The sequence below is a fragment of the Nicotiana sylvestris genome, chromosome 4, assembly GCF_000393655.2.
Source record: "Nicotiana sylvestris chromosome 4, ASM39365v2, whole genome shotgun sequence".
NCBI lineage: Eukaryota > Viridiplantae > Streptophyta > Magnoliopsida > Solanales > Solanaceae > Nicotiana > Nicotiana sylvestris.
In genome coordinates, this window is record NC_091060.1 from 103,452,994 (window position 1) to 103,468,229 (window position 15,236).

Here is a 15,236-nt window from a genome sequence, read left to right on the forward strand (position 1 = left end):
GAGGAGAAGAAGGAGAAACAAAAAGAAACTTTTTGGCGGAAATCTACAACTGCTAAAGTTTTATTAATTGGGAAAAAAATTAAATGGATATCTTTCAGAAGAACATCTAACGTAACTCGCAATTGTGCAAATCATTAAGAATAGACAATATAAGCTCAAGGGAGTATTAACCACATAATTTCAACCACAAATAAATAATGCGTCTTTAATTTCCTACAATAAATATCTTATAATTTTTTTTAGTCGTCTACTTATAATTTATTGAAAGAAGAATAAGGATGAAGACGGAGACGAAGGAAATGGAGAAGAAGGAGAAAGGAGGAGAAGAAGGAGAAACAAAAAGAAACTTTCTGGCGGAAATCTACAACTGCTAAAGTTTTATTAATTGGGAAAAAAAATTAAATGGATATCTTTCAGAAGAACATCTAACGTAACTCGCAATTGTGCAAATCATGTAAAGTTTTACGGAAATACTTTGAGAGCTCGTTTGATTGGTAAAATAAGAGGTATAACTATCGAATTAAACTCCGTATATTCATATACATTCTTTGAATGCTTTTTTCTATTTTTTGGTATAAGTTATGCATTATTTTGTTCTAATTAGTATGTGGAATAAGATTATCAATATTGGTAATATACAGAGTAAAATAAAAATTGATAAAAATGCAATCACCTTTAGATTTTTTTTTTCTTTGAAAGTGTCCAACAAGACAAAAATAAAATAAAAAAAATCATCGTCACATGAAGCTTAAGAATATACACCACGTTTTAGATTTAACAGAACTATTTTTTTATTAAGAATATTCAAGAAACTTTTAAAAAAATTATGAATATTCACAAGAAGAAGGAAAAAGCAATGTATTAATATGCTCTTGTTGAGAGTCGAACTCAAAACCTCCCACTTACTAAACAGGTGCTCTAACCAACTGAGCTACAAAAGCAATTATTGTTTCTTGAAGCATTTTATGAATAAAGAATTTGTAGCTAAAAATGTGTTTCAAAGAACTTCTTTAATCAAATATGCTCTAACCAACTGAGCTACAAGAGCAATTATTTTTTCTTGAAGAATTTTATGAACAAAGAATTTGTAGCTAAAAATGTGTTTCAAAGAACTTCTTTAACCAAATCCTTTCCCCGAAGAAAACATTAAACGAATAACTTGTTTTAATAATTTTTAGTCCAACAAAATATGAATTTACAAACTACTGTAGTAAAATGTAGGTGCGGTTAACTACACTCGAATGAAAACAGATAATTATGCTCTCTACTACAAACTCCCCACCGCCTTCCTTCATCCCTCCAAAGCCACCGGATATCTCGTGTCTTCCACCTCCATCAATATCTTTACCATCCCCTATCACTACTCCTACCACTTTGGACACTACTATGATGATTGATTCCATAGAGCCTCCAGAAATACTACCTTTCCTACTAAAAAATCTTATCTCAATACCCTAATCTCTTTAAATGATACTACTGCACCAACTGCATCACATGAATTATCAAAATTTGGCTTGGTGCTAAATGATGAAGTGGATGCCCCAGCTGTCCATCAAATTTCATTCCTATTTCTCTTGAGGAGAAAAATAAGATATATCAACCATGGCAACATGCAGTAATTGTAAAGGTATATGGTCGAAAGGTAGCACATCAAATACTTCGGCAAAAAATCTATACGTTATGGCAACCTACTGAAAATCTACCTCTAATTGATTTAGGATCGGATTTTTTTCTTTTTAAATTCCAAAAAGAAGAAAATAAAAATCATGCACTACATGATGGACCTTGGTTCATTTTAAATCACTTTCTATTGGTTCGTCAATGGGAACCTAAATTTATGGCCTCTGAAACAAAAATCAATTACTCTGATATATGGTTGCGATTACCTGAATTACCTACGGAATTTTATGATTTTCAAATTCTTCAGAAAGTAGGTAACAAAATTAGAAAATTGTTAACAGTTGATACATGTACTTCCTCCACAACTCGAGGAAGATATGACAGGTTATGTGTTGAAATACCGGTAGACCAACCTTTACGTACACATATTTACCTTGGAACTCATAAGCAAATATCCTTTACGAAGGCCTAAACTTACTATGTACTAAGTGTGGTCGGACGGGACATAATCAAAGGGTTTGTACCTATATACAAGATCAAAATATTAATTCTTCAACCAATCCCACCCCCTAGTTTATCACCTAATCATGTTAAGCCCACTGAGGAATGGAAGACAGTACAATTTCCCAAACGGAAAAGCTCCATACCAACTAATCCTCCCAAGGTAAATCAAATGCAAGCAGTAACACAGTTGAATGCTACTCCTACAAATGCTTCAGGTAAGTATGTCTCTACTACCCCTAATAATCTCCCATTTATAAAATTGTCTCTTAATAGTACTAATCATATACTTAATCCTCCTAATACTTCTCAACCACCTATAACCCCTATACTAACGAATAATAAATTTGCTATACTAATACACAGGGATTTGGATCAGTCCAATCAAAGTAATGCAATAACTAATAATAATCTACTCCCTCTCTTAATCTCCAATCAAGTGGCTTTCCAGTCGGTCCAATCACAAAAAGAGCCAATGCCAAGCCATGCAAATAGACACGATAGGCTCTACCACATGCAAACCACATTCTTTGGTCCAAACACTCATTACTCCTCACCCCAAGAAAACCTAATACATTCTCTACCCAATCACTCCACCGCCGGTTTACCAATACCAATGACTAACCCTATACCTTCCATGCAACTAGGGTATGATGAGCTCTCAACCCCTTCAAACCACTTCAACACACAACCAACAAATCAGTCATTCAAATTGCCCAAACCTACCATACAATCAACTCAATCTATAGTTCACTCAAATCCGGGCCTTCTTCATACCACTAATTCCAATACTACAATTACACCACCATCTCAATCCATCAATACAGAAAATGTTTTCACCAAATCTAACTTACCTTCGCAGACCACAAAATACACCCAGACAAATACCTCATCGTCTCCGCCACAACCCTTTACTCACTCCATTCTCCCACCCTCCACCACAACTGAAAATGAAACCCAACACTATCATTTACACAGCACAAACCCCACATGCACCAACACAACTCACTTCGTGGCTAGCGACAGGCTTACAGAATCATGCCTTAACCTTCACAATGGAGGTGAATCACCAAGAGGTGAAAATTCTAATAAACCATCCAAGGGACCTAGCACAGATCTTAGCGGAAGGCATGTAGTTAGGAACGGAGATTTATGCGAGATACCATTGGTCCATGATGCAAGCATCATACCTTGCTCCTTATCAACCAATTCCTCTACCAACACCATATTGGGATCCCTTGCACCTCCACCCACATCTTCTCCACATGCCATTTTATCCACCACCCACTCCTGCCACACCATGGATCCAACCCTACACGACTCCACCAACAAATATTCCACTGGAATCACTAACTCCTCCAACTCCAACTCCATCACCAACGAACTCACTACCCCATGTTCCCAATCCAGTAGAACGAGACATCAACTTTTAGGTAGAACTAGAAGCAGAAATCATTTACAACAGAGAAACACGACCAATTCACTCATGTCTCGACGGAATCAAGGTCTTTGTCCAAAAGGAGGAGTACGAAAGAAAGATATACATAAGGTGCCCTCCGAATCTACTCAAAGCATCATTCAGACTAAGGCCAACTACAAATCCAGACGTGAGGAAGTATGCCATGCTTCTACTTCTCACGTTTCTAATTTGCCCGGGGCGGTCAAGCAGCCACAGGAATCATAGGACCAGTCCAGAACCTGACACCCTTAGCTATATGAATTTTATTATTTGGAATTGTCGGGGTGCTCAGTCAGATGGTTTTAGAAGAAATTTCTGTTCCTTACTGGATTACAATAGACCCTTATTGGTTGTTTTGTTGGAAACTCACTGCCAAAGCCATCAAATGGTTAAGGAGTATTTTAATTGTAATGGCTTAATTGAAGTTGCTGCCATTGGACTGTCAGGAGGAATTGCTCTTTTATGGCTTTCAGATGTGATTCATGTGGAACAAGTGGCCATTACCTCTCAATAATCCATTGTCATATTCAGGTGTTTCCCTTTCCATTTACTTTTTTGTTTACTGCCATATATGCTAGTATTGACTTAGCAACTAGACAATCGTTATGGCAAAATATAATGCATGTATATGATCATTATAAGGGTCTTTGGTTACTAGGTGGTGATTTTAATGAGATATTGCATGCAAATGATAAATTTGGTGGTTTATCTATTAATAATTCTAGAGCTAACAAACTATTAGACTATCTAAATTATTCACGATTAATGGATTTAGGATACAAAGGCAGTCGTTATACCTGGACAAATGGTAGGCATAATAGTTATAATATACTTGAACGTATTGATCGTATTACGGCTAATTATGATTGGCTTAAACAATACCCTGATGCACTGGCTACACATCTTCCTCGCACACATTCAGACCATTGTCCTATAAAATTAGAACTTCAACACTGTCTTTTACCTCGTAAAAAAAACTTTAGGTTTGAAACTATTTGAACTACACACCCTACATTTACAACTGTAGTTCAACAAGCATGGCTTGAAAATGTATATTTGCTACCTGCCATTAATAATTTTACTACTACAGTACAAGAGTGGAATAAATCTGCTTTTGGTAATTTATGTCACCGTAAAAAGAATTTAATGGCTTGTTTGAACGGTATTCAATCCTCTATACATTACCCAACTAGTATTTTTCTTCATAATCTGGAATATACTTTAAATATGGAATTTAATAAAATCCTTAGACTTGAGGAGGATTTTTGGAAATTAAAATTACGTATTGATTGGTTAAATGATGGAGACGCAAATACAAAGTTTTTTCACCTTAGTACTTTAAATCGTAAAAGACATAATCGTATTACTGCCCTTCAAGACCAAGGGGGAAATTGGATTACAAATCCTTATTATATTAGGGATCATATTACTTATTATTATCAACATCTTTTTACTACACAACAAATTAGTTTTACCACTAGTAATCATTTACAACCTTGCAATATTTTAACAATCACTAATCAAGCAGCTTTAACTAATCCTTTGCAAGACTGTGAAATTATCAATGCTATTAAGTTCTTTAAACCTCTAAAAGCACCAGGATCAGATGGACTTCATCCACTATTTTATCAAAAATATTGGCACATAATTGGTAACTCTGTTAAACACTTTTGTCACAAAGTTTTTTACGAATACAAGATTGATCCTGCTATCAACACAACCTTCATTTGTCTAATACCTAAGCATAAAACAGCATCTATAATATCACATTTCCGGCCTATTAGCCTTTGTAATACGATCTATAAAATTATTACAAAGATTATTGTAAACAAACTAAAACTTATTTTGGAGAATATTATTCATCCAACTCAATCTAGTTTCCAGAAAAATAAAAGAGCAGCTGATAATGCTATCATTGTACAAGAATTGATTACCAATTTTAAAAAGAAGAAGGGTAATAATCTAAACATGCTCTTGAAACTGGACCTGGAAAAAGCTTCTGATAAATTAGAGTGGTCGTTTATTTATAATACCTTACTCACCCTTAATTTCCCACCCTCTGTTATCCAACTCATTATGTCTTGTATAACAACTAGTACAAACTCTATTTTACTAAATGGCAACCCTACTGAATACTTCACACAAACGAGAGATATCCGATAAGGAGTTCCTTTATCACCTTACTTATTTATTCTATGCTTGGAAATGCTCTCAAGAAAAATAAATGCATCAGTGGATTATCATAATTGCATTCCAATCTCAATGGGGAATAAGGGGCCTCAGTTATCTCATTTATTCTTTGTCGATGATATTATTTTCACTTCTAAAATAACTGATAAGTCATGTCAATCCATTGTTAATACTATTGCTCACTTTACATACCACTTAGGACAAACTATAAATTTTGAAAAATCTAAAATTTCTTCTCCAATAATTGTTCTCCTAATATAAGAGATATTGTTCTACAACTTTTCAAGATGAATGAAGGGAAAAGCTTTGGAAAATACTTAGGCTTTCCCATTTTTACTAAGAAGCCTACTAAGCAAGATTATCAATTTCTTCTTGATAATTTTAAGAATAAATTAGCAGGACGGAAAACCAGTTTCTTATCAAAAGCAGACAGGACTACTCTAATTCGTTCCACTTTAAACCATCTTCCTAATCATCTTATGTAATACATTAAAATTCATTCGTACATAATTTCTTATCTCAACCGTTATCAACGTAATTTCCTTTGGGGAACAACTCCACAAAAGAAAAAACTCCATTTAATAAAGTGGGCTACCATTACACAACCTCTAGCTCAAGGAGGACTAGGCATACAGAACTCTCTATCAAAAATCAGGCTTTACATGCAAGCCTTGCTTGACGGCTATTTCAGAACCCTAATCAACTATGGGCACAGGTTTTACTGCATAACTACATAAGACCTTCCCATTCCATTAAAAAAAAGTTTCAATGACTTGGCGTAATATTCTACGAGGCTGGTCATACTGTGGTTTAGGATATAAATGGAACCTAACCTCGGGACATCATGTCAAATTCTGGAATGATCCTTGGAATAGTCAGAATACTTTAATTCGTAATTGCATATATGAACCCCTTCCACAATATGAGGATACCAAAACAGTATCACATTACTATTACAATCATGAATGGCATTTCAATATGTTACCTATTTGTTTACCTCCTCACTTACAAAATGTCACCACTGATATTTATATGCCATTTGCCTCTATAGCCTGTGATCAAATATTTTGGGCTCTCACACATAATGGCATATTTTCAGTCAAATCAATGTATAATGCTATCATCAATAATAAAACTCCTACAACTACTAATCCTACTTATGATTTTAAATGGATCTGGCACGTGCATGTTCCTCCAAATATTTCTTTCTTTTTATGGTTACTTTGTCATGATCGCCTTCCAACAAATGCATATCTCACACGACTAGGTATTCTTAATTCCTCCATTTGTTCACAGTGCCATATGGCTCCTGAAACATTACAGCATCTCTTCCTAGAATGCCCTGTTGTTGTACAACTGTGGGCTAAGCTTAAGAGCTCAACCATTAATGCAAACTCGCTTCTATTTCACAATGCTACTATAACTTGGTTACATCATTTTATACATCAGCAATCAACATACAAACATCATACACTCCCCAACATCACCATTATACCTTTTGCTTTATGGGAGCTTTGGCTTATTCGTAATAAAAATACATTAGATCATAAGAAAACTCTTTTAAATACAGCTATTATTCTAAAAAAAATGCTGCGGATTTTTATTACCTCACAAACCCAACATCAAAAACTCACACTCTAATACCTCTTTATATCAAATGGCACCCCCCAAACAAATCCTTTTACAAGCTTAACATTGATGGTTCTTGCTCATTCCAACAGAATACCTATGGTATTGGTGGTATTTTCCATAATCACCTAGGAGATTGGATCGTAGGATTTGCAGGGAAAGCAATACATGGGACACCTATCCAGACAGAACTTCTTGCTTTGCTCATGGGCTTGAAAATTATTGTGCAAAAGAAACTCACACCACTCGTCATTGAGACAGATGCACAAGCCTTACTAGGTATGTTTACTAGCACTACAATACAATACACTAATATCCCTAATGATTGCAGGTTATTACTCCTACAGCTGGATAGCCCCCCTCTCCACAATATCTACAGGGAGCAAAATAGTGTGGCAGACTGTTTGGCCAACTATGGAGCTCTACATGCAAAGGAGATCTGTCTCGTTTTTGAAAGTCTACCACCTTTTGCTTCAACTTTACATGAACAAGATCAAGCAGGGATACTTAGACGAAGGATAATTCAACGTCAGTCAGTTTTGTGTAATATTAACTCTTCTACTAGTACTGTACTAGGTAACTATAGTAATGTATGCCCTGGTTCTAGTTTAGCTTCTAGTATTGGTTCCTATACAGGGACCTTAGTACCAACTACTATTAATGTAAATATGATGTCTTTGATGCATCTTGTAAATGGCTCTCTTCTATGAGGTCAGCTATAATATATATAACTATCTTTTTCACCCAAAAAAAAAAAATATGTAGGTGCGGTTTGATATTTCACATAAAGATAAGTAGCAGTTGAAATTATAACTACCAGTTTATCCTCGAAGAGCTCCTGAGCTTGCGACTTTTGTTAGTTTTGAGGTCCGAATGCGTTTGACAATGTCCTCCTCAGCTCTTCCTCTTCCTCTTCCTTTCTCTTCCTCAACTTTCTCCCAATCTCCAGCTTCTTTAACCTTGACCCATCACCCAAATTTCTCTTCTCTACTCCACAGCAACACTCTCACCGACGAACAACAATGCACTGTGAAAAACGAGTCCAAACCCAGAACAATTCGTTACCGTTTAGGCGAACTGTGCAGACAAGGCCTACCCCATCTCGCACGCCAACTGTTCGACACAATTCCTCAACCGAGTACTGTCCTGTGGAACACAATTATCATTGGTTTTATCTGTAACAACTTGTCCCATGAAGCCATTTCATTCTATTCCCGATTGAAACATGTGGGTTCATCGACATGTGATCAGTATACTTATTCTTCTGTTCTCAAAGCTTGCGCTGAGACGAAACGGATTCTTGTAGGTAAAGCCGTGCACTGCCACATTCTTCGCTCGGGTATTCACCCTAGTAGGATTGTGTGTAATTCTTTGTTGAATATGTACTCCACTTGTCTCGAATTCGAAAATGGTTCTCGTTGTGATTTAGTTGAAAGAGTGTTTAGAACTATGCGTAAAAGAAATGCTGTTGCTTGGAATACCATATTTTCGTGGTATGTTAAAAGGAAGAGGTTTTCGGAAGCAGTTAGGTGTTTTGTCATGATGATGAGAATAGGCATTAAGCCGACTGTTGTGAGTTTTGTTAATATCTTTCCTGCTGTCTCTGAAATAGGGGATGTTAGAGTCGCTGATGTTCTTTATGGTTCGCTTGTGAAATTGGGTAATGAATATGTAAATGACTTGTTTGTTGTTAGTGCTGCGATTGTTATGTATGCTGATCTTGGTTGCATTGATTTGGCGAGCAGAATATTTGAGAATAGTTGTGAAAGAAATACAGAGATTTGGAACTCTATGATTAGTGGGTACATTCAGAACAATTTTCCTTTTAAAGCACTTGATCTCTTTCTTGGAGCTGTAGAAGCAGAGGACGGTGTTCCTATTGATGATGTGACATTTGTATCCGCTCTTACGGCAACTTCACAGTTGCAGCATTTGGAGTTTGCTCAACAGCTACATGCATGTCTGATAAAGAAAAGCATGGATTCACAGGTTATTTTGCTAAATGCTATGGTTGCCACATATTCTAGGTGTAACCGTGTTGGTGATTCCTTTAAAGTTTTTAGTGGAATGGAGGAAAGAGATATAGTGTCGTGGAACACCATGGTGTCTGCTTTGGTACAAAATGGACTTGATGATGAGGCTTTGATGCTAGTACATGAGATGCAAAAGCTGGGGGTTGTAATCGATGCTATAACAATTACTATTCTGCTTTCTGCGGCATCAAATCTCAGGGACAGGAAAATCGGTAAACAGACCCATGCTTATCTTCTGAGGCACAATATTCAATTTGAAGGGATGGAGAGTTACTTGATAGACATGTATGCCAAATCTAGCATGATTAGAGAAGCACAAGCAATATTTCAGTCAAACTGCACAAATGATAAAGATCAGGCGACATGGAATTCTATGATTGCTGGAAACACTCAAAATGGATTAATTGAACAATCCTTTGTTGTCTTCAAGGAGATGCTGGAGCAGAATGTGAAACCGAATGCTGTTACCTTAGCATCACTTCTCCCAGCATGCAGTCAGTCAGGAAGTATAGCAATAGGCAAGCAGCTACATTGTTTTGCAATTCGCAATTTGTTTGAGAACAATGTTTATGTTGTCTCGGCTTTGGTAGACATGTATTCAAAATCTGGCAGCATTCATTACGCTGAAAGCATTTTTCTAAAATCCCCTGAGAAAAACTCTGTGACATACACAAATATGATTTTGGGATATGGCCAGCATGGGATGGGTAAAAAAGCTCTTGCGCTGTTCTACTCTTTGCGGGAGAATGGTTTAAAACCAGATGCTGTTACCTTTGTAGCAATCTTGTCTGCTTGCAGCTACACTGGATTGGTTGATGAAGGTCTTCAAATATTTGAGCTGATGGACGAAGAATACGGGATTCAGCCCTCAGCAGAGCACTATGCTTGTGTGGTTGACATGTTAGGAAGAGTTGGACGGTTGGATGAAGCTCATAATTTTGCTAAACAGTTGGGCGAAGAGGGTAATGTCTTGGGAATATGGGGATCACTCCTTGCTGCCTGCAGAGTCCATAGAAATTTTGAATTGGGGAAAATTGTTTCCAGTAAGCTGATTGAATTAGAGGGGAGTGACAGAATATCCGGTTATCATGTTCTGCTTTCAAATATATATGCAGAGGAAGGAAACTGGCAGTCTGTTGATAACGTAAGAAGAGGAATGCGCAAAATGGGATTGTCAAAGGAGGTCGGATGTAGTTGGATTGGTACTTCTGGGTATCCAAGCTGTTTTGTGTCTAGAGATAGGAAGCATCCTCAGAGCGACATGATATATGATATGTTGGGTCATTTAACCATCAATATGAAGGATGTTGGTTATAAGCCTAACCTTGAACCAATAGAAGAGTGGATGTATGGGCTACAAGAATAAAAAGGTATTTTGGTTCATCCACTATGTACCTCTGTATTGATGACCTTTGTGGACAGGATACTGTAGTTTATCAGCGACCAGCTTGGCCTTTGAGATTTGAGGTAATGAATTTTTCTTTAGTTCTTTGTTTAGTTTTTTCTTTTGAATGATGGCTTTTACATTACTGTACAAATTGTCAAAACTGGGAAATTCAGTTAGTGAAACGTATATATGTTGCTTTATTAAGACAGATCAGTCAAGAAAATCCAATTACCATTTTGGTAGCAAAGAAGGAGTCCGTAATAGCAAAGAAAGGATCCAATCCAAGATTACAACTTCTTTCAAGCTATCAATTTGACTGAAGCACATTTAAATTAGGTGCCCGGTTACTTTCTTTTGCATAACCTATGCTTGTTTTGCAGTTGTGCTTTAGAATATTGTTAAGGTGGATAGTTTTTGATATAGAATGCTCTGAGTAGTGGATTAAAGGATCAAAAAAGAGTTGTAATGTTGGAATCTGATCATCTTTGCAAGTTCATGGGTGTTATTACTACGGATCCAAATGGCTGTAATAACCGCTTGATAAGGTTGGTCCAGATAACGATACTTAGTGAATATCAATGGAGTTGGCATAAATGGAGCTTTTCATTTGTGAAGCTGCAATAAACTCTATAGATAAGATAAATCTCTGAAAATATCTTTATTTGACGGTTGACTTAAGACATTGGCAGACAAAAGATTTCTATATTAGGTCCAGTTCTAGAATTAGTAAGGGGTTTTGTTGACCAAATATGCTTATAGACTATCTCAATCAATGAGGTTACGAGTCCATATTATTTTTATTTGCCTTATTAGGTTCAACATCGTTGCCTACGAGCTGCTTGTGGCAACTTAAAGTTAATTATTCTTCTTCAGTTGCCAGAAGTGACAAAGGGCATCATCTCTTGAAGTCTTCTCCTTCCACAAAAGATAAATTATGTGGAGATCAGTTGTACAGCAATGTGATTCACTAAAGCAAATGCATGAGTTTGTTCTGCATATGTTGATCTTACCTGCTCATTTACAAGTTGAGGAAGGTCTTACTAACTTCATTTTTGCTGCATGTCTGATTAGATATTGTTAATCAGACTAGCTAAATAGGATACAATGGAAGTAAAAGATCCATATAGGTGATATCTACTAGTTGGGAATAGGTTTTGGACTTGCTAGAGATCTTCAACTATTATTGTTATTATTAATACTGTTTTATACACAAACACACACACACACACACATTTATATATATATAACTTATTTTTCTCTTTTATTTTATTTGGTATGATGATGACATGAGTTGAGCTTAAATGGAGAAGTGATGATTCATATAGCCGACCCCAACTTGTTTGGTACTGAGGCGTAGTTGTTGTTGTCTAATCATTTTTTTTTAAATCTAGGGTGCTCTTGAGAGTTTGCTGGAAGATAATACAGATGCTCGACTTGCAGATTGATCAACTGTTCCTTTGATGTGCTTTTCAGTTTAATTGTTGAGACATTCGAAGATGAGTTCTAATGGCATGCTGTGCTTAAGCTTCACATTATAAGATGATTGGAAGTGCTTTCAGGGTACCATGTTGAGTCTTATCCTGCGCATACGAAGATTGTTGATCCATCTTGCTACTGTGCATCTGACGCTAATCTGGTGATGTAGGTATGTTGGTTTATGGATGGTATGTTTGATGTTTCCAGTTATAGGGACACTGGCGATTCATCAAGAGGAAAATTTTCATTTCTTACTAGATTTTCAGAAGAATGAAATGACGGGATCGTCCTGGTGAGGAATCTCGCTAGGCAATTAATGACTGAAGAAGAGCCGATCAAATTGGTGGTTATAATTTTAAGCAGTAAATTTATTGTAAGGCCATTTGCTGGCATATTCAGTTATTTTCTGATGAATAAGCTTGGAAGAAGAAATTTACAGAAAAAGAATTCTTTGTAGAATCCTATGCACAACAATTTGAAATATTGTCAAAACCTAGAGGCAATGTCTTCTCTTGAGCTGACGCCAGGCGCAAACAAGGGATTGTCAGCTGATGATAGAAGTTGTTCCCGTAAAGGGCAGCTGTCAATGATATATTTGCTCTGTAACTTGCTGACGGTGGAGTAGCCATGATATTACTAGGACTGAGAAGGTGTCATACAAACCTTTTCCTCAATATTCTTTTATGTCAACCATTGAGTTGTTGCAAGCATGAGTCCTACAATTGGACCTTTCACCTCCTGTTTGCTATGGTACCAATAAGGTTTATTCATATTTTTCAAGTCCATGAATTTATTCTTTTGCTGATCAAGGGATCTTTTATTTAGGTTGCAAGAGAACATGACATGTGGATTTGGAAGATGACATGTAGCGGAGTGTTGTTCAATCTATGACAACGTGAACATGAAGGCCTTCGTCGGGTTAGTCTTTTCATGTTGGTAGTATACTTTTCATAGTTTAATGTCTAACTCATGTTTCGTCACTTCTTTTTTTTGTTAGTCTTTGATGAGATTGATGATACTGTAAGCTTATGTGAGCTTGTATCTATCTGCTTACTGCTGGGCAATGCATTCATAGTTTTTACTTTCAAGTCTTTCAGGTTCCTTTTGTATCTCGGGTTTGGTACTTGAATCGCAGCTCAGTGAGGATGATCCTATGGCTGTGGCAGTGGGGTCACTAGCACTGGTCAAGAGCAAGAGTTTGATGCTGTTTGGAGGGGAGAGCCGGTTCACGAATTTTTTGGCGGAAGCAGATCTCCTGATGGACTTTCTGAGGAACAAAAAGATATCTGTTGGCGTACATTCATCTTGGTTCTTTTGAATGCTCGATACCACCTGATCGGTCTAATTGTCACCTTTGATCTTCACCCTTGCATTGTCTTGTTGTGCAATGCAACAACCTGTATTAACAAGAAACCACCAGATATCCCAGAAGTTCACCTTCCAGAAGAGCCAAAGCCTGCCTTGAGATCCCTTCTGCTCTGCGGATTGAATTAACCATGCTCTTACAGTGTTACGTGAAATTGCATCTGGGAGAGATCTGAAGAAGTTCCTCGCCGTCATTGCTGATCTATGGGTCTTCTCAGTTGTGAGCAATTGCTGCAACTTCTTGACACTGTTTTACATATGTCAGTGCAATTTTTCTGTGATTTTATGTTCCTTTTGTATTTGCTATATCTTCTTAACTGATACACTTTTTCATGGTCTTCCTCCCAGTGAAGCCGCATATGTAGTCATTCATACAGTTCCTTTTTCCAGAGGTATGACGATAAAGTGGATCCATTCGCTGAGAAAGCAGTGCAGGAAATCAAGAAAATATATGTTGTCTTTGATGCCAAGGTTTTGAGCAAAATTCCAAAGGACCAGTACAAGATAAGAAGAGGGCGTAGATGTGTTCAGCGGGAGATTTAGGTAGGTGTGTTTTGCGCATGAACCTGTGGTATCTTGTCTGTTTTTGCAACTTTGTTGTCTTTTCAAGGGTCAACTTTGGGTTAGAATTAAAGTTATCAAGATTAGTCTATAGGCCTTGTACCATTGCATTGTTAGCTGAAGTTTCTCAACATATTAAGATAACAGAAGACTCTATCTGCTTATGCTTGCCTGGGATACCAGAATGGTAAGATACCTTTCTGGGTAAATTTTGTTGGTCCACCTGCTAGAGTTCTTGGTTTTAACTCTGCATATATCAGTATAATGCAGAGCAGTAATGCCCTCATAAACTCTGTAGCTTTCTTCTGCTTCACGGTCCCTGTTGACCGTTATTTATTTGCAGCCCAAGCTTCATTTTTGCCGTTTCATTGGGTGGAACTTCTCAGTCTACTCATTTCTATTTTTGTTTTTTCTTTTCCTTCTTTCTAAGCTTTTGTTTGTTCTGAAAGTGATGTGCAGTGTCTACTGATATAAGTACTTTATTTGACAAAAAAGTTCGTCAGTACAATGCTATACGATTTTGCTTGCTTATGGTTCTCCTCCATTACATAGGTTGTTTGCGACAAACAACTTGAAGTGATAGATTCATCTACAAACAACTTGGAGTAGAGGGGCACCGGTGGCTTTCCTGGTGCTGAATATTAGGATTAGAGATTAATTAGTCTCTAATCATTTTACATAGTTCATGGTTAAGTAGTACTTTTTCCCATTATTTAACACCTCTAACTAACCAAATGCTGCATTAGTTATGCGATTATCTTTTTCTTATATGATCAATGTGGATGATGATAGCTGTAGCAGGATGAATGCAATAATAAAGAACACTGAAGAAATAATAGACACAATGTATAAAAGGAGATATAAAATGGTGATTGAGAGCCTTTAAGTGAGAAGAAAGTTTGATTTTCAGAAGTTGGATGCTGCTGAAGATGGTCTTGATTCCCTTTTATAGTGGTCAGAAGTAGTTGGAGAAGAGGGTACAACCCCTAATATACCAAATATATTGAGGCCGTGA

At 36.7% G+C, this 15,236-nt stretch overlaps 1 protein-coding gene and 1 non-coding gene across 9 annotated transcripts; one reads left to right on the forward strand and one right to left on the reverse strand.

Annotated features, from left to right (window-relative positions):
* Nucleotides 1-867: 867 nt before the first annotated feature.
* TRNAT-AGU (transfer RNA threonine (anticodon AGU)) lies at nucleotides 868-941 on the reverse strand. The gene has a single exon. It is a non-coding gene; the product is annotated as a tRNA-Thr (tRNA).
* Nucleotides 942-8,098: 7,157 nt separating this feature from the next.
* On the forward strand, nucleotides 8,099-14,671 carry LOC104212349 (pentatricopeptide repeat-containing protein At3g22150, chloroplastic). 8 transcript variants are annotated; one of them, XM_009761567.2, is made up of 6 exons: nucleotides 8,099-10,899; nucleotides 11,025-11,155; nucleotides 12,211-13,045; nucleotides 13,121-13,213; nucleotides 13,393-13,920; nucleotides 14,009-14,671. In XM_009761567.2, exon 1 carries the CDS (start codon nucleotides 8,273-8,275, stop codon nucleotides 10,796-10,798), a length of 2,526 nt encoding a protein of 841 aa, XP_009759869.1. In that variant the 5' UTR covers nucleotides 8,099-8,272; the 3' UTR covers nucleotides 10,799-10,899; nucleotides 11,025-11,155; nucleotides 12,211-13,045; nucleotides 13,121-13,213; nucleotides 13,393-13,920; nucleotides 14,009-14,671. The 8 variants fall into 8 exon arrangements, with proteins under 8 accessions (XP_009759869.1, XP_009759873.1, XP_070028247.1 ...); XM_009761571.2 differs by having other exon boundaries at nucleotides 12,293-13,045; XM_070172146.1 differs by lacking the exon at nucleotides 11,025-11,155 and having other exon boundaries at nucleotides 12,211-12,668; nucleotides 12,753-13,045; nucleotides 14,009-14,670.
* The last annotated feature ends 565 nt before the right edge of the window (nucleotides 14,672-15,236 follow it).